The following is a 21719-nucleotide window of genomic DNA, read 5'->3' as shown; positions in this document are numbered from 1 at the left end:
CTTATACCATGTCTGCTCCTCCATCTCTGGGTCAGTGTCTTATACCATGTCTCTGCTCCTCCATCTCTGGGTCAGTGTCTTATACCATGTCTGCTCCTCCATCTCTGGGTCAGTGTCTTATACCATGTCTGCTCCTCCATCCCTGGGTCAGTGTCTTATACCATGTCTGCTCCTCCATCTCTGGGTCAGTGTCTTATACCATGTCTGCTCCTCCATCTCTGGGTCAGTGTCTTATATCATGTCTGCTCCTCCATCTCTGGGTCAGTGTCTTATACCATGTCTGCTCCTCCATCTCTGGTTCAGTGTCTTATATGATGTCTGCTCCTCCATCTCTGGGTCAGTGTCTTATACCATGTCTGCTCCTCCATCTCTGGGTCAGTGTCTTATACCATGTCTGCTCCTCCATCTCTGGGTCAGTGTCTTATACCATGTCTGCTCCTCCATCTCTGGGTCAGTGTCTTATATCATGTCTGCTCCTCCATCTCTGGGTCAGTGTCTTATATCATGTCTGCTCCTCCATCTCTGGGTCAGTGTCTTATATCATGTCTGCTCCTCCATCTCTGGGTCAGTGTCTTATATCATGTCTGCTCCTCCATCTCTGGGTCAGTGTCTTATATCATGTCTGCTCCTCCATCTCTGGGTCAGTGTCTTATATCATGTCTGCTCCTCCATCTCTGGGTCAGTGTCTTATATCATGTCTGCTCCTCCATCTCTGGGTCCGTGTATTATATCATGTCTGCTCCTCCATCTCTGGGTCAGTGTCTTATATCATGTCTGCTCCTCCATCTCTGGGTCAGTGTCTTATATCATGTCTGCTCCTCCATCTCTGGGTCAGTGTCTTATATCATGTCTGCTCCTCCATCTCTGGGTCCGTGTCTTATATCATGTCTGCTCCTCCATCTCTGGGTCAGTGTCTTATATCATGTCTGCTCCTCCATCTCTGGGTCAGTGTCTTATATCATGTCTGCTCCTCCATCTCTGGGTCAGTGTCTTATATCATGTCTGCTCCTCCATCTCTGGGTCCGTGTATTATATCATGTCTCTGCTCCTCCATCTCTGGGTCAGTGTCTTATACCATGTCTGCTCCTCCATCTCTGGGTCAGTGTCTTATACCATGTCTGCTCCTCCATCTCTGGGTCAGTGTCTTATACCATGTCTGCTCCTCCATCTCTGGGTCAGTGTCTTATACCATGTCTGCTCCTCCATCTCTGGGTCAGTGTCTTATACCATGTCTGCTCCTCCATCTCTGGGTCAGTGTCTTATATCATGTCTTCTCCTCCATCTCTGGGTCAGTGTCTTATATCATGTCTGCTCCTCCATCTCTGGGTCAGTGTCTTATACCATGTCTGCTCCTCCATCTCTGGGTCAGTGTCTTATACCATGTCTGCTCCTCCATCTCTGGGTCAGTGTCTTATACCATGTCTCTGCTCCTCCATCTCTGGGTCAGTGTCTTATACCATGTCTGCTCCTCCATCTCTGGGTCAGTGTCTTATATCATGTCTGCTCCTCCATCTCTGGGTCAGTGTCTTATATCATGTCTGCTCCTCCATCTCTGGGTCAGTGTCTTATATCATGTCTGCTCCTCCATCTCTGGGTCAGTGTCTTATATCATGTCTGCTCCTCCATCTCTGGGTCAGTGTCTTATATCATGTCTGCTCCTCCATCTCTGGGTCAGTGTCTTATATCATGTCTGCTTTCCATCTCTGGGTCAGTGTCTTATATCATGTCTTCTCCTCCATCTCTGGGTCAGTGTCTTATATCATGTCTGCTCCTCCATCTCTGGGTCAGTGTCTTATACCATGTCTGCTCCTCCATCTCTGGGTCAGTGTCTTATACCATGTCTGCTCCTCCATCTCTGGGTCAGTGTCTTATACCATGTCTCTGCTCCTCCATCTCTGGGTCAGTGTCTTATACCATGTCTGCTCCTCCATCTCTGGGTCAGTGTCTTATATCATGTCTGCTCCTCCATCTCTGGGTCAGTGTCTTATATCATGTCTGCTCCTCCATCTCTGGGTCAGTGTCTTATATCATGTCTGCTCCTCCATCTCTGGGTCAGTGTCTTATATCATGTCTGCTCCTCCATCTCTGGGTCAGTGTCTTATATCATGTCTTCTCCTCCATCTCTGGGTCAGTGTCTTATATCATGTCTGCTCCTCCATCTCTGGGTCAGTGTCTTATACCATGTCTGCTCCTCCATCTCTGGGTCAGTGTCTTATACCATGTCTGCTCCTCCATCTCTGGGTCAGTGTCTTATACCATGTCTCTGCTCCTCCATCTCTGGGTCAGTGTCTTATACCATGTCTGCTCCTCCATCTCTGGGTCAGTGTCTTATACCATGTCTGCTCCTCCATCCCTGGGTCAGTGTCTTATACCATGTCTGCTCCTCCATCTCTGGGTCAGTGTCTTATACCATGTCTGCTCCTCCATCTCTGGGTCAGTGTCTTATATCATGTCTGCTCCTCCATCTCTGGGTCAGTGTCTTATACCATGTCTGCTCCTCCATCTCTGGTTCAGTGTCTTATATGATGTCTGCTCCTCCATCTCTGGGTCAGTGTCTTATACCATGTCTGCTCCTCCATCTCTGGGTCAGTGTCTTATACCATGTCTGCTCCTCCATCTCTGGGTCAGTGTCTTATACCATGTCTGCTCCTCCATCTCTGGGTCAGTGTCTTATATCATGTCTGCTCCTCCATCTCTGGGTCAGTGTCTTATATCATGTCTGCTCCTCCATCTCTGGGTCAGTGTCTTATATCATGTCTGCTCCTCCATCTCTGGGTCAGTGTCTTATATCATGTCTGCTCCTCCATCTCTGGGTCAGTGTCTTATATCATGTCTGCTCCTCCATCTCTGGGTCAGTGTCTTATATCATGTCTGCTCCTCCATCTCTGGGTCAGTGTCTTATATCATGTCTGCTCCTCCATCTCTGGGTCCGTGTATTATATCATGTCTGCTCCTCCATCTCTGGGTCAGTGTCTTATATCATGTCTGCTCCTCCATCTCTGGGTCAGTGTCTTATATCATGTCTGCTCCTCCATCTCTGGGTCAGTGTCTTATATCATGTCTGCTCCTCCATCTCTGGGTCCGTGTCTTATATCATGTCTGCTCCTCCATCTCTGGGTCAGTGTCTTATATCATGTCTGCTCCTCCATCTCTGGGTCAGTGTCTTATATCATGTCTGCTCCTCCATCTCTGGGTCAGTGTCTTATATCATGTCTGCTCCTCCATCTCTGGGTCCGTGTATTATATCATGTCTCTGCTCCTCCATCTCTGGGTCAGTGTCTTATACCATGTCTGCTCCTCCATCTCTGGGTCAGTGTCTTATACCATGTCTGCTCCTCCATCTCTGGGTCAGTGTCTTATACCATGTCTGCTCCTCCATCTCTGGGTCAGTGTCTTATACCATGTCTGCTCCTCCATCTCTGGGTCAGTGTCTTATACCATGTCTGCTCCTCCATCTCTGGGTCAGTGTCTTATACCATGTCTGCTCCTCCATCTCTGGGTCAGTGTCTTATATCATGTCTGCTCCTCCATCTCTGGGTCAGTGTCTTATACCATGTCTGCTCCTCCATCTCTGGGTCAGTGTCTTATACCATGTCTGCTCCTCCATCTCTGGTTCAGTGTCTTATATGATGTCTGCTCCTCCATCTCTGGGTCAGTGTCTTATACCATGTCTGCTCCTCCATCTCTGGGTCAGTGTCTTATACCATGTCTGCTCCTCCATCTCTGGGTCAGTGTCTTATACCATGTCTGCTCCTCCATCTCTGGGTCAGTGTCTTATATCATGTCTGCTCCTCCATCTCTGGGTCAGTGTCTTATATCATGTCTGCTCCTCCATCTCTGGGTCAGTGTCTTATATCATGTCTGCTCCTCCATCTCTGGGTCAGTGTCTTATATCATGTCTGCTCCTCCATCTCTGGGTCAGTGTCTTATATCATGTCTGCTCCTCCATCTCTGGGTCAGTGTCTTATATCATGTCTGCTCCTCCATCTCTGGGTCAGTGTCTTATATCATGTCTGCTCTTCCATCTCTGGGTCAGTGTCTTATACCATGTCTGCTCCTCCATCTCTGGGTCGGTGTCTTATATCATGTCTTCTCCTCCATCTCTGGGTCAGTGTCTTATATCATGTCTGCTCCTCCATCTCTGGGTCAGTGTCTTATACCATGTCTGCTCCTCCATCTCTGGGTCAGTGTCTTATATCATGTCTGCTCCTCCATCTCTGGGTCAGTGTCTTATATCATGTCTGCTCCTCCATCTCTGGGTCAGTGTCTTATATCATGTCTGCTCCTCCATCTCTGGGTCAGTGTCTTATATCATGTCTGCTCCTCCATCTCTAGGTCAGTGTCTTATACCATGTCTGCTCCTCCATCTCTGGGTCAGTGTCTTATACCATGTCTGCTCCTCCATCTCTGGGTCAGTGTCTTATACCATGTCTGCTCCTCCATCTCTGGGTCAGTGTCTTATACCATGTCTGCTCCTCCATCTCTGGGTCAGTGTCTTATATCATGTCTGCTCCTCCATCTCTGGGTCAGTGTCTTATACCATGTCTGCTCCTCCATCTCTGGGTCAGTGTCTTATACCATGTCTGCTCCTCCATCTCTGGTTCAGTGTCTTATACCATGTCTGCTCCTCCATCTCTGGGTCAGTGTCTTATACCATGTCTGCTCCTCCATCTCTGGGTCAGTGTCTTATACCATGTCTGCTCCTCCATCTCTGGGTCAGTGTCTTATACCATGTCTGCTCCTCCATCTCTGGGTCAGTGTCTTATATCATGTCTGCTCCTCCATCTCTGGGTCAGTGTCTTATATCATGTCTGCTCCTCCATCTCTGGGTCAGTGTCTTATATCATGTCTGCTCCTCCATCTCTGGGTCAGTGTCTTATATCATGTCTGCTCCTCCATCTCTGGGTCAGTGTCTTATATCATGTCTGCTCCTCCATCTCTGGGTCAGTGTCTTATATCATGTCTGCTCCTCCATCTCTGGGTCAGTGTCTTATATCATGTCTGCTCTTCCATCTCTGGGTCAGTGTCTTATACCATGTCTGCTCCTCCATCTCTGGGTCAGTGTCTTATATCATGTCTTCTCCTCCATCTCTGGGTCAGTGTCTTATATCATGTCTGCTCCTCCATCTCTGGGTCAGTGTCTTATACCATGTCTGCTCCTCCATCTCTGGGTCAGTGTCTTATATCATGTCTGCTCCTCCATCTCTGGGTCAGTGTCTTATATCATGTCTGCTCCTCCATCTCTGGGTCAGTGTCTTATATCATGTCTGCTCCTCCATCTCTGGGTCAGTGTCTTATATCATGTCTGCTCCTCCATCTCTAGGTCAGTGTCTTATATCATGTCTGCTCCTCCATCTCTGGGTCAGTGTCTTATATCATGTCTGCTCCTCCATCTCTGGGTCAGTGTCTTATATCATGTCTGCTCCTCCATCTCTGGGTCAGTGTCTTATATCATGTCTGCTCCTCCATCTCTGGGTCAGTGTCTTATATCATGTCTGCTCCTCCATCTCTGGGTCAGTGTCTTATATCATGTCTGCTCCTCCATCTCTGGGTCCGTGTATTATATCATGTCTGCTCCTCCATCTCTGGGTCAAATAAATCCAATAAATCCATTTAAATTGATTCAGCTTGAGGTTTGCACATTTGGGACTATTCCATTGCTTTCATTATACCGCGTTAAACTGAATCAATCGCAGCTCAAGTATTTCAAACTATTTGACATAACTAGGTAGGGGCGGCAGGTAGCCTGGCGAAAGGTTGCTGGATCGAATTCCCGAGCTGACAAGGCAAAAATCTGTCGTTAACACACTGTTCCCAGGCGCCGTGCATCCGTCCTCACCTCTCTGATTCAGAGGGGTTGGGTTAAATGCGGAAGATACAGTTCAGTTGAATGCATTCAGTTGTACAACTGACTAGGTATCCCCCTTTCTTTCTTGAACTAAGTACACTATATACGTCCCAGGGTCATATTCATTAGGCACCAAACGGCAGAAAGCGGACTGAAACTGGGAGGGAATACCTGAACTAGTCCAATAAGAACCACTTTCTTTCGGTTTCTGTTGAAAAACACTTTAAAACTTAATGCTAGGATGTGCCCTAAATAAATCAACCCAGATATGTCCTGCTGTTCATCTCACCATGTCCTTGAAGCCTCCCAGCACGGCGGCGGTGATGATGCCCAGGAAAAGAGCGATGATGTTGAGGATGGTGACGGACCACAGCAGGTGATAAAGGTGCACCACATCCTCGCAGCTCCCCACCTCCGTGTACTCGTGGTAGCCCCCCATCAGCTCCACACGGCTGGGCCAGTGTGTGGGAGAGGTGGGTGTACGAGATCAGGAAGGACAAAGAGTAAAGACATACAGAAGTAAGTAAGAACCACCTACTTGAGACGCAAGGCTACAGAGAAAAGTGTAATTTGTACCACATTCACTGTGTATTTAATTATTTGATAGAAAATGACAACAGAATATAAATACATGAACATAAGTTGGCCTTTGGCTGTCAAATGGAGCAGAAATGGAGGAACTAGCTACAACTACTAGAGAGTAAGAGCTGGGGGACAGGTAGGTGGACTGGTCTTCATGCAGGAGTGACACACTCATTCCCATAGTCTTCATATACTCATTCCCATGGTGTGTTCCAAGCAAGAAGACTTCTACACAGCTACTGTTAAAATCAACCACAACAACAGAAAATGGGTTGTTAATGAATCTCAAGGGGCTAAAAGAAAGGGACCTACTTCCAAATCATGGACGTTTTCCTAAACTTTTTCAAAACATCTTTATTCGCATGTCCCAAAAGAGGATGTTCTCTGAAACATAAGCCCAAAAAAGTTTTTACAATTTCATTTTTCCACCGGTGCTGACCTTACAGCAACATAAAATACACTAAAACAGCACAAGGGTAAATACATGAGGTAAACAAGGAAATAATCAAACTAAGAAAACAATCAAATTGAGATGAGTTAAGCTGCCTCTCAGACTGCAAGATAATATCAAAATAATCCTGTGATGACAGAAGTTGGTGAAAGAGGCTTGGGAAACTCACTTGCCACAGTTGTAGAGGTCACAGCAGTAGCAGGTATTGGATTTCACACGTAGGTTACAGGTTGCACGGGATGCTGTCTGGCAGTGAACCTAGATTTCACACAAGTCGTCACTGTTATCACACAGTAAAGCATATGGATCATGCTCTCTATATTGGGAAACTGATGGATTTTCAACTCTAAGGCAATGTTTAAACCACTTTAAGTCAACTTTTTAACTTTAAGGCAACATATAAACAACTTCAAGGCAACCTTTCAACAAAGTGGTGATATGAGTGTATTCTTACGTCTTCATAATCCACAGAGGATTTTGAATTGGTGTAGAAATCACAGCGGCCGGCATAGTAAGGTCTAAGGTCCTGGGGCGTAACAAAACATACAAACATTTCATCCTACTGTTTAGGTTTTACACATCATTAGAGAAGAAACAACAGCATCAACCACACCAGCAGGATACACTGCAACAACACTAGATTAAAATGTCTTTTAGTTACTCTATACGTAAGTAACCAGTATGTAATGAATACTTTCTCATGGAAAATACAGAAAAGGTACAAAAACAATGATATAATTAAGCAATAAAGCACGGGGGAGTGTGGTATATAGCCAGTATACCATGGCTAAGGGCTGTTCTTAAGCACAATGCAACACGGAGTGCCTGTACACAGCCCTTAGTCGTGGTATATCGGCCATATATCACAAACCCCCGAGGTGCCTTATTGCTATTATAAACTGGTTACCAACGTAATTAGAGGAGTAAAAATGAATGTTTTGGTCATACCCGTGGTATAAGGTCTGATATACCATGACTGTCAGCCAATCAGCATTCAGGGCTTGAACCACCCAGTTTATAATTGAAAATAATTGACAATGGTCATATTATATATGAAATCAGTTACTAGTGTGGTTACTGTGTAATAACACCAACACGTTGATATTCCATATGACTGCATGTTAACTGCATTAGAGCTTGGCTTATTGCCTCTGCTTGGTACTGCTACTCACTATGTGTCTGGCTGCAAACACCCCATCCACAATGGCACAGCAGAAGGCAGCCACCACTCCAAAACTGATGAACACAATGGACGCCACCAGCTGTAAGAGAAACAAAGAGTGAGGAGAGAAACAAAGAGTTATCCACTCAGACCTTAGTCTTATTACCTTCCATTGGAAAGTCAACTCAGGGGAAATATTCTCATTCCATGAATAAATTATTGTGTTTGTTGTTCTGCATCTAATGTTGGACATGATGTATTATCCACTACATGATGTATTATCTACTACAGTATGTATTATCCACTACATGATGTATTATCTACTACAGTATGTATTATCTACTACATGATGTATTATCTACTACATTATGTATTATCTACTACATGATGTATTATCTACTACATGATGTATTATCTACTACATTATGTATTATCTACTACATGATGTATTATCTACTACATGATGTATTATCTACTACAGTATGTATTATCTACTACATGATGTATTATCTACTACATGACGTATTATCTACTACAGTATGTATTATCTACTACAGTATGTATTATCTACTACATGATGTATTACCTACTACATTATGTATTATCTACTACATGATGTACTATTTACTACATGATGTATTATCTACTACATGATGTATTATCTACTACATGATGTATTATCTACTACATGATGTATTATCTACTACATGATGTACTATTTACTACATGATGTATTATCTACTACATGATGTATTATCTACTACATGATGTATTATCTACTACATGATGTATTATCTACTACATGATGTATTACCTACTACATGATGTATTATCCACTACATGATGTATTATCTACTACATGATGTATTATCTACTACATGATGTATTATCCACTACATGATGTATTATCTACTACATGATGTACTATCTACTACATGATGTATTATCTACTACATGATGTATTATCTACTACATGATGTATTATCTACTACATGATGTATTATCCACTACATGATGTATTATCTACTACATGTGTCACAAATCCCGTTTCCTGAGTCTGTTTTTTGCCTGTGTTCTGTCCTGGAGTGTTTTTTCCGGCGTCCTGGAACGCACCCTGTCTGGTTGCCGGGCAATGTAGCCAGTTGGGAGTTCTGATTACCCGCACCTGTATCCCATCAGCTATCTGCACACCTGGTCCTGATCATCATCTCTCCTCTTCATAAGCCCGGACCTGACATCCATTCCCTGCCGGATCGTTAGCCATGAACAGTATGTCGTGCCATAGTATCAGCCTCAAGTTAGATAGAATTAGTTTTGTTGTTTTTTACGTATTGCTTGCCTTAAACTTACCTCTGTTTGTTCTGTCTTCAGTTACTCACCCGGATCATTTACCCCATTCCCGCCTGGTCGTCGGAGAATTCCGCTACCCCATTGGATCCACCTATTTACTCCCATCAACTCACCACCGCTGCCCGCTATGCCACCTGGATATATCTACCCATTCATATTCACTTGTAAATAAATACTCACCTTCTTCCTACTCTCCTTGTCCTGGTCTGCTTCTGGGTTTGATTTTGAAAGAACGTGACAGAACGATCCGGCCAAGGATGAACCCAGCGGACCTGGACTCCGTTTGCCATGCCATTACCCAGCAGGGGAAGACATTGGGACAACACAAGACGGCGCTACAGGAGATAGCGGGTTCAATCCAGAACTTATCTGCTAGCTTGACACAAATCCAGGATCAGCTCAGTTTGCCGGCGATTCATTCACCACCTGTTTCACCCATCTCACCTGCCGTGTCTGGTGCGGTTTCCTTCCGTGAACCCAAGGTACCGACGCCTGATAAATATAAAGGGGATTTGGGAAGATGCCATTCGTTTCTTATGCAGTGTGGGTTAGTGTTTGATCTGCAGCCCCATTCTTACGCCACTGACAAGGCTAGGATAGCCTTTGTTATTGAACTGCTGCGTGGAAGAGCTCTGGAATGGGCTTCAGCCATTTGGGAACGACAGGAGACCTGCATGGCTTCATACCAGGAGTTCACGGGAGAGATGAGAAAGCTTTTTGACCATCCAGTCCGAGGTAAGGACGCAGCTAAACGTTTGTTCACTCTTCGCCAAGGAGCTCGCAGTGTGGCAGACTTTATGATCGAGTTCAGGACATTGTCTGTGGAGAGTGGTTGGAATGAGGAGTCACTACAAGCAGCTTTTTACCAGGGGTTGTCGGAGCAACTCAAGGACGAGCTGATATCCTATCCAGAGCCTAGTGACCTAGACAGCTTGGTCACTTTATCTATTCGGGTAGATAATAGAGTCCGAGAGAGAAGGAGGGAGAAGCAGTGGGGCCCATCCAATCAATCAGCAACTCAGTTACCATTTGGTTCAGGAAGTGAAACAGAACGTATTGATCGTTATTCCCCACATGGGATTAGTGGAGGGGTCTTGCCACCAGATCCTGAACCAATGCAAGTGGGGCGACACGGGCTAACTAAGGAGGAGCGCCAACGTAGACGTGAGACCAACAGCTGTTTGTACTGTGGTAGCTCGGGACATTACATCTCCGCTTGTCCACAGCGCCCGTTAAACTGCCCGGCTCGCTAGTTTTGGGAGGAATTTTAGCGAGCCAGTTTCAACCTCTCAAAGATCCTGTCAGACCCCGTTTTCCTGCGACCCTTATGAATAAGGATCAGAGCTTAGAGATGAACGCTTTTATCGATTCAGGTGCCGATGGCAGCTTTATTGATGCCGACTTGGTGGAACAGCTGGGGCTTTCCAAGGAGCAATTGCCGGAAGCCATTGAAGCAACCACTCTGAACGGCAGTAGTCTGGCACGGATCACTATGAGGACTGAACCGGTTAAGATGTTGTTGTCGGGGAATCATTCAGAGTTTATCTCCTTCTTCATTCTGTCCTCGCCCCATGTTCCTCTGGTTCTTGGTTACCCCTGGCTGAAGGAACACAATCCCTCGTTTGTTTGGGTGACGGGTAAGATAACTAGTTGGAGCATTGATTGTCATGCTAACTGCCTTAGGACTGCCTGTTCTCCTGCCGTTTCCAGTCAGGTCAGTGACTCTGCTCCTCCTGATTTGTCCATGGTTCCAGAAACATATCACGAGTTGGGTGAAGTATTCAGTAAACAGAAGGCTCTGTCCCTTCCTCCCCACCGACCTTATGACTGTGCGATTAATCTGTTTCCTGGAGCTGCCTTTCCCAAGGGACGGTTATACAGTATCTCTCGATCTGAACGTGAGGCCTTGGAGACCTACATCAAGGAGTCTCTAGCTGCAGGTCTCATCCGAATCTCGTCATCACCTCTGGGAGCAGGATTTTTTTTGTGAGCAAGAAGGATGGCTCTCTTCGACCGTGTATTGATTATTGGGGTTTGAATGATATTACGGTCAAGAACAAGTATCCCCTGCCCTTGATGAGCTCGGCTTTCGATTCTTTACAGGGTGCTACGTTTTTTACGAAGCTTGATTTATGTAATGCTTATCATTTGGTTCGGATCAAAGAGGGGGACGAGTGGTTGACTGGGTTCAATACTCCGATGGGACATTTTGAGTACCAGGTGATGCCGTTTGGACTGACCAACGCTCCTGCTGTGTTCCAAAGTATGGTGAATGACGTTCTGAGAGATATGATTGGTATTTTTGTGTTCGTTTACCTGGATGATATCCTCATCTTCTCGAATGAGCTTTCTAGCCACGTTCAGCATGTCAAGCAGGTCCTGCAGCAGTTATTGGAGAACCGTCTGTTCGTGAAGGCTGAGAAGTGTGATTTTCACGCCCACACGACGTCCTTCCTCGGGTACATCATCTCCAGCGGAGAGATCAAGATGGACCAAGAGAAGGTTCGGGCGGTTCGGGATTGGGTCCAGCCCGGTACGAGATTGCAGCTCCAGAGATTCCTGGGGTTTGCGGATTTTTATCTGAGGTTTATCTGTGATTACAGCCGGGTGGCCGCCCCTTTAACTGTACTGACGTCTTGCACCAGAATGTTCTGCTGGTCTCCTGAGGCAGACCGAGCATTTCTAGATTTGAAGAGCCGATTCACCAACACCCCGATTCTCTCTCAACCTGACACTTCCCGTCAGTTCGTTGTGGAGGTGGTTGCGTCTGATGTGGGGGTGGGCGCCATCCCGTCCCAGCGTAGCTCCACTGACGGTAAACTCCATCCCTGCGCCTTCTACTCTTGTTGTCTTTCTCCAGCTGAAAGAAACTACGATGTGGGTAACCGGGAGCTTCTCGCTGTGAAGCTTGCCTTGGAGGAGTGGCGTCACTGGTTGGAGGGAGCGGAGCAACCGTTTGTGGTCTGGACTGACCACAAGAATCTGGCTTACGTGCAATCGGCTAAACGTCTCAACTCCCGTCAGGCCCGGTGTGCTTTGTTTTTTGGACACTTCAATTTTTCCCTGACGTTCCGACCTGGGTCGAAGAACGGGCAGGCAGACGCCCTGTCCCGGATGTTCTCCAAGACGGAGGAGAGTGGGGTCAAGACTGAGACGATTCTTCCCCAGAACGTTGTCGTGGGAGCCGTTACATGGAGGATTGAGGAGGAGGTGATGGCGGCTCTTCGGACACAGCCCGGGCCCGGTAACGGTCCACCCGGTCGGTTGTTCGTGCCTGAGTCGGTTCGTTCTGCTGTCCTTCAGTGGTCCCACGCCAGCAAGATAGCTTGTCACTCTGGTGTTGCTCGAACTATGGCGCTACTACGCAGACGATTTTGGTGGCCTGCCATGGGAGAAGATACCCGGAGGTTTGTTGCCGCTTGTCCTGTTTGTGCGCAGAATAAGAGTACCAATCGGGCCAGCTCTGGGCTTCTTCACCCCCTACCTATTCCCCGGCGACCTTGGTCGCATCTGGCCCTGGATTTTGTCACGGGGTTGCCCTCTTCTGTTGGTAACACGGTTATTCTGACCATTGTGGATAGATTCAGCAAGTTTGCCCACTTTGTTCCCCTCTCCAAGCTGCCTTCTGCCACTGAGACGTCCGAGATCCTGGTTAGGGAGGTGTTCAGGGTCCACGGGTTGCCCTGTGACATTGTTTCTGACCGTGGTCCTCAGTTTACCTCTGCTGTCTGGAAATCCTTCTGTTTGGCCATTGGAGCTACAGTCAGTCTCACATCTGGATTTCACCCCCAATCTAATGGTCAGGCGGAGAGAGCCAACCAGAAGATGGAGTCCACGCTGCGCTGTCTTGTTTCCTCTGATCCCACCTCTTGGTCCTCTCAATTACCCTGGGTCGAGTATGCTCATAATACTCTCCCTTCATCTGCCACTGGGATGTCTCCCTTCCAGTGCCTGTACGGTTACCAACCTCCCTTGTTTCCTTCTCAGGAGCGGGATCTCTCGGTTCCTTCTGTCCAGACCCATATTTGTCGTTGCCACCGCACCTGGCATCGGGCCAGGGAGGCCCTCCTTAAGGTTTCTGACCGGTATCAGATCCAGGCAAATCGTCGCCATATTCCTGCCCCCGCTTATACCGTCGGAGATAGGGTTTGGTTGGCTACACGGGATCTTCCTCTACGGACTGATTCGAGGAAACTGTCACCGAAGTTCATTGGTCCGTTTGTAGTGGAGAAAATCATTAATCCTGTTGTGGTCCGACTCAAGTTGCCTGCTACACTAAGAGTACATCCCACCTTTCATGTCTCCTGCCTCAAGCCGGTTCTCCTCAGTCCTCTGTTGCCCCCTCCTCCTCGTCCTCCTCCTCCTCTGATGATCGGAGGTGGTCCTGTCTACACGGTGCGCCGCATCATGGACTCCAGACGGCGGGGTCGAGGGTTCCAGTATTTAGTGGATTGGGAAGGATATGGTCCTGAGGAGAGGAGTTGGATTCCTTGGCGTCAGATCCTTGACGATGACCTGCTTCGTGACTTTTACCGCCTCCACCCTGGCGCTCCGGGTAGTCCGTCCGGTGGCGTTCGTCGGAGGGGGGTACTGTTACGAATCCCGTTTCCTGAGTCTGTTTTTTGCCTGTGTTCTGTCCTGGAGTGTTTTTTCCGGCGTCCTGGAACGCACCCTGTCTGGTTGCCGGGCAATGTAGCCAGTTGGGAGTTCTGATTACCCGCACCTGTATCCCATCAGCTATCTGCACACCTGGTCCTGATCATCATCTCTCCTCTTCATAAGCCCGGAACTGCCATCCATTCCCTGCCGGATCGTTAGCCATGAACAGTATGTCGTGCCATAGTATCAGCCTCAAGTTAGAATTTGTTTTGTTGTTTTTTACGTATTGCTTGCCTTAAACTTACCTCCGTTTGTTCTGTCTTCAGTTACTCACCCGGATCATTTACCCCATTCCCGCCTGGTCGTCGGAGAATTCCGCTACCCCATTGGATCCACCTATTTACTCCCATCAACTCACCACCGCTGCCCGCTATGCCACCTGGATATATCTACCCATTCATATTCACTTGTAAATAAATACTCACCTTCTTCCTACTCTCCTTGTCCTGGTCTGCTTCTGGGTTCGATTTTGAAAGAACGTGACACATGATGTACTATCCACTACATGATGTATTATCCACTACATGATGTATTATCCACTACATGATGTATTATCTACTACATGATGTATTATCTACTACATTATTATCTACTACATCATGCATCATCTACTACATTATGAATGATCTACTACAGTATGTATTATTTATTACATTATGCATTATCTACTACAGTATTATCTATTACATGATGTATTATCTACTACATTATTATCTACTACATCGTGCATTATCTACTACATTATCGACTATCTACTACAGTATGTATTATTTATTACATTATGCATCATCTACTACATTATGTATTATCTACTACATTATGAATGATCTACTACAGTATGTATTATTATTACATTATGCATTATCTACTACAGTATTGTCTATTACATGATGTATTATTTACTACATTATTATCTACTACATCGTGCATTATCTACTACATTATCTATCATCTACTTCATCATGCATTATCTACTACATTATCTACTATCTACTACAGTATGTATTATTTATTACATTATGCATTATCTACTACAGTATGTATTATCTACTACAGCATGTATTATCTACTACATTATGTATTATCTACTACATTATGTATTATCTACTACAATATTATCTACTACATTATGTATTATCTACTACAGTATTATCTACTACATTATGTATCATCTACTGCATTATGTATTATCTACTACATAATGTATTATCTACTACAATATTATCTACTACAGTATTATCTACATTATGTATCATCTATAACAGCATTATCTACTACATGATGTATTATCTACTACATGATGTATTATCTACATTATGTATCATCTATAACAGCATTATCTACTACATGATGTATTATCTACTACATGATGTATTATCTACTACAATATTATCTACTACAGTATTATCTACTACAGTATTATCTACTACAATATTGTCTACTACAGTATTATTTTCCACCATAATTTGCAAATTAATTACTTAAAAATCCTACAATGTGATTTTCTGGATTTTTTTCTTCTAATTTTGTCTGTCATAGTTGAAGTGTACCTATGCTGAAAATTACAGGCCTCTCTCATATTTTTAAGTGGGAGAACTTGCACAATTGGTGGCTGACTAAATACTTTTTTGCCCCACTGTGTGAGTGTGTGAGGACACGTGTAAACCAAGTCACTGAGAATGCAACATTGGGTGCGTGAGTATGAATGTTCCCGGTGAGGAGAGGGGGTGGGGGTGTATATTGGGGGTGGGCACAGGACAACTGTGATAGAGTGCTCTGACTGTCACCTCGGTCCTGCGGTGCCCGCCCCACGTGGCACAGTGCCCAACTCTTTTCAGGCACCGCTACCCTCACCCTCAAGTCCTTTCACTGCTCAAAGAAAGACAGCATGTATTCAATGACACATCACCCCACCCTTTCTACAACACTCTACTGCCCTCCCTGGGAGGAGAGGAGAGGAAGGAAGCAGTAGCCAGGGACACCACACATTCAAAAGAAACCAGCAACTGTAGGGACTTGGGTCTGAGCCAAGATTCATTTCATGGGAATATATTCCATCTATGTTTGGCAACATCAACAACAACAATATTTCCACATTTTGACATCATGTATACATGTGTGGATGGTGCCGGATATATCCATATGTTGTCCACTGTATTATGTGGGAGGAATGCACTTGGGTGGCAACAGCTCCACTGTATTATGTGGGAGCAATGCACTAGGGTGGCAACAGCTCCACTGTATTATGTGGGAGCAATGCACTAGGGTGGCAACAGCTCCACTGTATTATGTGGGAGGAATGCACTAGGGTGGCAACAGCTCCACTGTATTATGTGGGAGGAATGCACTAGGGTGGCAACAGCTCCACTGTATTATGTGGGAGGAATGCACTAGGGTGGCAACAGCTCCACTGTATTATGTGGGAGGAATGCACTTGGGTGGCAACAGCTCCACTGTATTATGTGGGAGGAATGCACTAGGGTGGCAACAGCTCCACTGTATTATGTGGGAGGAATGCACTAGGGTGGCAACAGCTCCACTGTATTATGTGGGAGGAATGCACTAGGGTGGCAACAGCTCCACTGTATTATGTGGGAGGAATGCACTAGGGTGGCAACAGCTCCACTGTATTATGTGGGAGGAATGCACTAGGGTGGCAACAGCTCCACTGTATTATGTGGGAAGAATGCACTAGGGTGGCAACAGCTCCACTGTATTATGTGGGAGGAATGCACTAGGGTGGCAACAGCTCCACTGTATTATGTGGGAGGAATAAACTAGGGTGGCAACAGCTCCACTGTATTATGTGGGAGGAATGCACTAGGGTGGCAACAGCTCCACTGTATTATGTGGGAGGAATGCACTAGGGTGGCAACAACTCCACTGTATTATGTGGGAGGAATGCACTAGGGTGGCAACAGCTCCACTGTATTATGTGGGAGGAATGCACTAGGGTGCTTTGGATGTAAGTTGTTTACTGCTATATGCTCCTCATCCAGCCCCCCTGTAGTTTCTGTGCGTTAAGGCTGTCATGCTACACACTCATTATTTATTTTGGGAGCTATGGAGAGTGGCTATGCCCCTGGCAACACCCTTCATCTGCAGTTCCTTCTGTACATTCCTGCGTGGACATCTGTCCTCCTCCTCTTACACATGTCTATTTCTGGGTGCATCTCACAAGAAGCGCTAGGAGCTATTTTCTGATAGCCACGCTAAAACCCCCGTGAGCCAACTGTGTCATTCTGCTAGAGAAGGTAGCTGTGGTTGTGTGCCCATGCCACATGAAGACCGCAATTTGGATGTAGTATATGTCAAGTGAATGAGGCTTAAAGAATTGGATTGGGTTGTTGGTGGTGTATGTCTGCAGAGAGAGATATAGAGCCGTGGCATAGAAACTGATACGGAAGTGCAGGCGTAATATAATTCCTCTTACCATCTGCCTCTTGTTTTCTATCAGATGGGCTCCGATGATTCCCAGAAAGGAGCCAAAGCCCAGCTGAAAAAAGAGCAGACTGTTGATAGGGCGCCAGTGGAACTGGAATAAATAGGAAATCCATTTGAATCAGCAAATACAACACAACACTGAGTCCCTCAGGATCAGGAAATGGCCCTTCCATTCGGTTCACCCAAATGATCTTTCCCCAGAAATAATAAAATGGCCAAGTTCAAATACTATACAAATGCATCCTCCCTTCCTTGTTTCCTTGAGGCAAGTAAAAATCTATAAATGATTGCATAAGTGTCCAAGATCACCACCTTCTTACTTTCATCAATCAAACAAATTCAGATCTGTGATTACTTCATGGAAGTAATCACAGGTCTGTAACAGTTTACCCACCTTTTGCTGAAAAAGGCATTGAAAGTATAGGGTGCGTTACTTTTTTCACCACAATCGGTGATCAGCGTTTACCCACCTATTTTTTACCACAACATCACTGGTAGGAAGGTAAGGAAGGATACATTTCTGAAGTATTCGAACAGGGCCCATATCTATGATTGTGACATTGATCACTCAGTAAGATACATGTGGTGAAAGTACAGCCAGTCTCAGCTCTATTCACACAAGTTCACAATAACATTTATCTTGATCTATCCTAGCCAATGCTGTTCTTAAATATCTGGCTTATTATTGTATCTGAAATTTGATTCACTGGTATTTCTTCAGAAGAATGACCATAGTTGATTTCTTCTTGTAGACAGCCTAATCAACATCCACTGTCACGCTCTGACCTGTTTCTTGTGTTTGCCTCCACCCCCTCCAGGTGTCGCTTATTTTTCCCAGTGTATTTATCCTGTTATTCCTGTCTCTCTGTGCCAGATCGTCTTGTACGTTTTTCAAGTCAACCAGTGTGTTTTCCCCGTGCTCCTGCTTTCTCTTTTGCTAGTCCTCCCGGTTTTGACCCTTGCCTGTTTTCTGGACTTCATACCCGCCTGCCTGACCAGTCTGCCTGCCCTGACCTCGAGCCCACCTGCCACTCTGTACCTCCTGGACTCTGAACTGGTTTTGACCTTTTGCCTGTCCACGACCATTCTCTTGCCTACCCCTTTTGAATTGTCAATAAATATCAAAGACTCTTAACTATCTGCCTCCTGTGTCTGCATCTGGGTCTCGCCTTGTGCCTTGATAATCCACACTGAATAGAATAGAACGAAGGACATTTATTTTTACTGTTAGGAAGCTTCTTCTTTAGAACTTGTTAAAAGCATGTATGAGTCTTTATAATGGCTTAGAATAAGGCTTACAATATATTAGTATAAGCTCTATAGGACCACCACTGTTGCTTTCAACTGAGGCAGAATGCTGAGGGTTGTATAGATGGGGATTCTGAAGCCAATTTATGGATGATGAGTACATGTTTCATCCTCTAATGACAAACATGCTAAATAATGAATGTGGGGGGAAATGCCACCCTCTGAGAGACCATCATAAATTATCACTCAAATTATCACTCCAAAGCAGCTAAAAGAGAGCTTACATCAGCCAGAGCATATTACCCTGGATGGTATACTCTTTTCAGAAACATTTAAAGTTAATTAAAGTCTGCAGGCATAACGCGCTTTAGAGTAGAAAAGAATAGAGTAGAACAGAATAGAGTATAATAGAATACAATGGTATAGAATAGAGTAGAATAGTAAATCTGTGACTGAATTTCTTGTTTATAACTAATTATTATTATAATAATAACAATAATAATGCTATTATAGGAGCATGTATAAGCATGTATAAAAGTAAAATGTATTATAAGAATCCAGCTTTTAATATGTTATTTTTCTCTGTGTAACAACATTTCAACTTTCTCAAAATGGCTGGTATTTAGTCAGGAACGAGAGGATGATAAGCCATTACAAGAGGGTCATATACTCATGACAAGTCTTGTGATGCATTATAGTGTTACCCTCTTCTCGTTGAGGTATGACATATCGCTAAGACAGTAAGATGTTAGACTTCTACTTACAATGACTCCAGGGTAGTAGCCACCGACTGTGATGTTCTGTGTCCTGGTGGTGGCTGCCAGTCCAAAGATAAGGATGAGTACAGACACAATGAGCAACATCATAGTGACCATGATGGACTTCCGTTTCCTCTGTTTGAATGATCCTGGAAGACAAACACAGCTTTAGTCAATATACCTGTATATACCCTCAATATACCTGTATATACCACAGTGGTGGAAAAAGTACCTAATTGTCATACTTGAGTAAAAGTAAAGATACCTTAATACAAAATGACTCATGTAAAAGTGAAAGTCACCTCGTAAATTACTACTAAAAGTCTAAAAGTATTTGGTTTTAAATATACTTAAGTATCAAAAGTAAATGTAAATGCTAAACTATACTTAAGTATCAAAAGTAAAAGTATAAATCATTTCAAATTCCTTATATTAAGCAAACCAGACGGCACAGTTTTCTTTTTTATTTATTTCTGGATCGCCAGGGGCACTCTCCAACACTCAGACATAATTTACAAACAAAGCACCACCTAAAAAAATTCCAATTAACAATAATAATCAGTACCCTTCCCCAGATCTGTGCCTTGACACAATCCTATCTCGGAGCTCTATGGACAATTCCTTCGACCTCATTACTTTGTTTTTGCTCTTACTGTCAAATGTGGGACCTTGTATAGACAGGTGTGTGTCTTTCCAAATCATGTCCAATCAATTGAATTTACCACAGGTGGTATCCAATCAAGTTGTAGAAACATCTCAAGGATGATCAATGGAAACAGGATGCACCTGAACCCAATTTGGAGTCATTGATGAGATAATGTTTTAATTTAATCACTTTTAGAATAAGGCTGTAATATAAAAAAATGTGGAAAAATACAAGGGGTCTTAATACTTTCCGAATGCACTGTACCTGTATATACCCTCAATATACCTGTATATACACCTCTATATAACCACAATATACCTGTATATACCTTCAATATACCTCTATATACCCTCAATATACTTGTATACACTGTCAATATACCTCTATATACCATCAATATATCTGTATATACCGCCAATATACCTGTATATACCCTCACTATACCTATATATACCCTCAATACACACTATATATACAAAACTATATGGACAACCTTTCAAATTAGTTGATTCGGCTATTTCAGCCACACCCGTTGCTGACAGATGTATAAATCGAGTACACAAACATGCAATCTCCATAGACAAACATTGGCAGTAGAATGGCTTTACTGAAGAGCTCAGTGACTTTCAATGTGGCACCGTCATTAGATGCCACCTTTTCAACAAGTCAGTTTGTCAATTTTCTGCCCTGCTAGCGCTACCCCAGTCAACTGTAAGTGCTGTTATTGTGAAGTGGAAACGTCTAGGAGCAACAACAGCTCAGCTGCGAAGTGGTAGGCCACACAAGCTCGTGGAACGGGACCGCCGAGTGCTGAAGTGCATAGCACGTAAAAATCGTCTGTCCTCGGTGGCAACATTCACTATCGAGTTCCAAACTGCCTCTGGAAGCAACGTCAGCACATGAACTGTTCGTCGGGAGCTTCATGAAATGGGGTTCAATGGCCGAGCAGCCGCACACAAGCCTAAGACCACCATGAGCAATACCAAGGGTCGGCTGGAGTGGTTTAAAGCTTGCCGCCATTGGACTCTGAAGCAGTGGAAACGCGTTACCTGGAGTCGCACCATCTGGTAGTCCGACGGACTAATCTGGGTTTGGCGGATGCCAGGAGAACGCTACCTGCCCCGAATGCAGTGTCAACTGTAAAGTTTGGTGGTAGAGCAATGATGGTCTGACACTGTTTTTCATGGTACGGGCTAGGCCCCTTAGTTCCAGTGAAGGGAAATATTAATGCTACAGCATACAATACATTCTAGATGATTCTGTGCTTCCAACTTAGTGGCAGTTTGAGGAAGGCCCTTTCCTGTTTCAGCATGACAATGCCCTTTGTTAAGCCGATGTGAAATGGCTAGCTAGTTAGCGGTGGTGCGCACTAGTGGCGTTTCAATCGGTGACGTCACTTGCTCTGAGACCTTGAAGTAGTGGTTCCCCTTGCTCTGCAAGAGCCGTGGCTTTTGTGGAGCGATGGGTAACGATGCTTCGAGGGTGAATGTTGACGTGTGCGGAGCGTCCCTGGTTCGGGGCGAGGGGACGGACAGAGCCCTGACCTCAACTCCACCTAACACCTTGGGAAT

At 44.9% G+C, this 21719-nt stretch overlaps 1 protein-coding gene across 1 annotated transcript in view; it reads right to left on the bottom strand.

Annotated features, from left to right (window-relative positions):
• The window catches only part of LOC135526537 (transmembrane protein 255A-like), a 30328-nt gene that overhangs the window by 7031 nt on the left and 1578 nt on the right, over positions 1-21719 (bottom strand). Inside the window, exons 2-8 of the mRNA XM_064955006.1 lie at positions 19509-19651; positions 17486-17548; positions 8054-8143; positions 7336-7407; positions 7051-7139; positions 6743-6814; positions 6138-6300 (exon numbers count right to left, since the gene is read on the bottom strand). Of these exons, the coding sequence (XP_064811078.1) occupies positions 6138-6300; positions 6743-6814; positions 7051-7139; positions 7336-7407; positions 8054-8143; positions 17486-17548; positions 19509-19651 (692 nt within the window). The remainder of the gene's footprint in view (positions 1-6137; positions 6301-6742; positions 6815-7050; positions 7140-7335; positions 7408-8053; positions 8144-17485; positions 17549-19508; positions 19652-21719) is intronic.

Source organism: Oncorhynchus masou, chromosome 32 (genome assembly GCF_036934945.1).
Source record: "Oncorhynchus masou masou isolate Uvic2021 chromosome 32, UVic_Omas_1.1, whole genome shotgun sequence".
Classification (NCBI taxonomy): Eukaryota; Metazoa; Chordata; class Actinopteri; order Salmoniformes; family Salmonidae; genus Oncorhynchus; species Oncorhynchus masou.
This window is presented reverse-complemented; position numbering and strand designations above follow the sequence as displayed.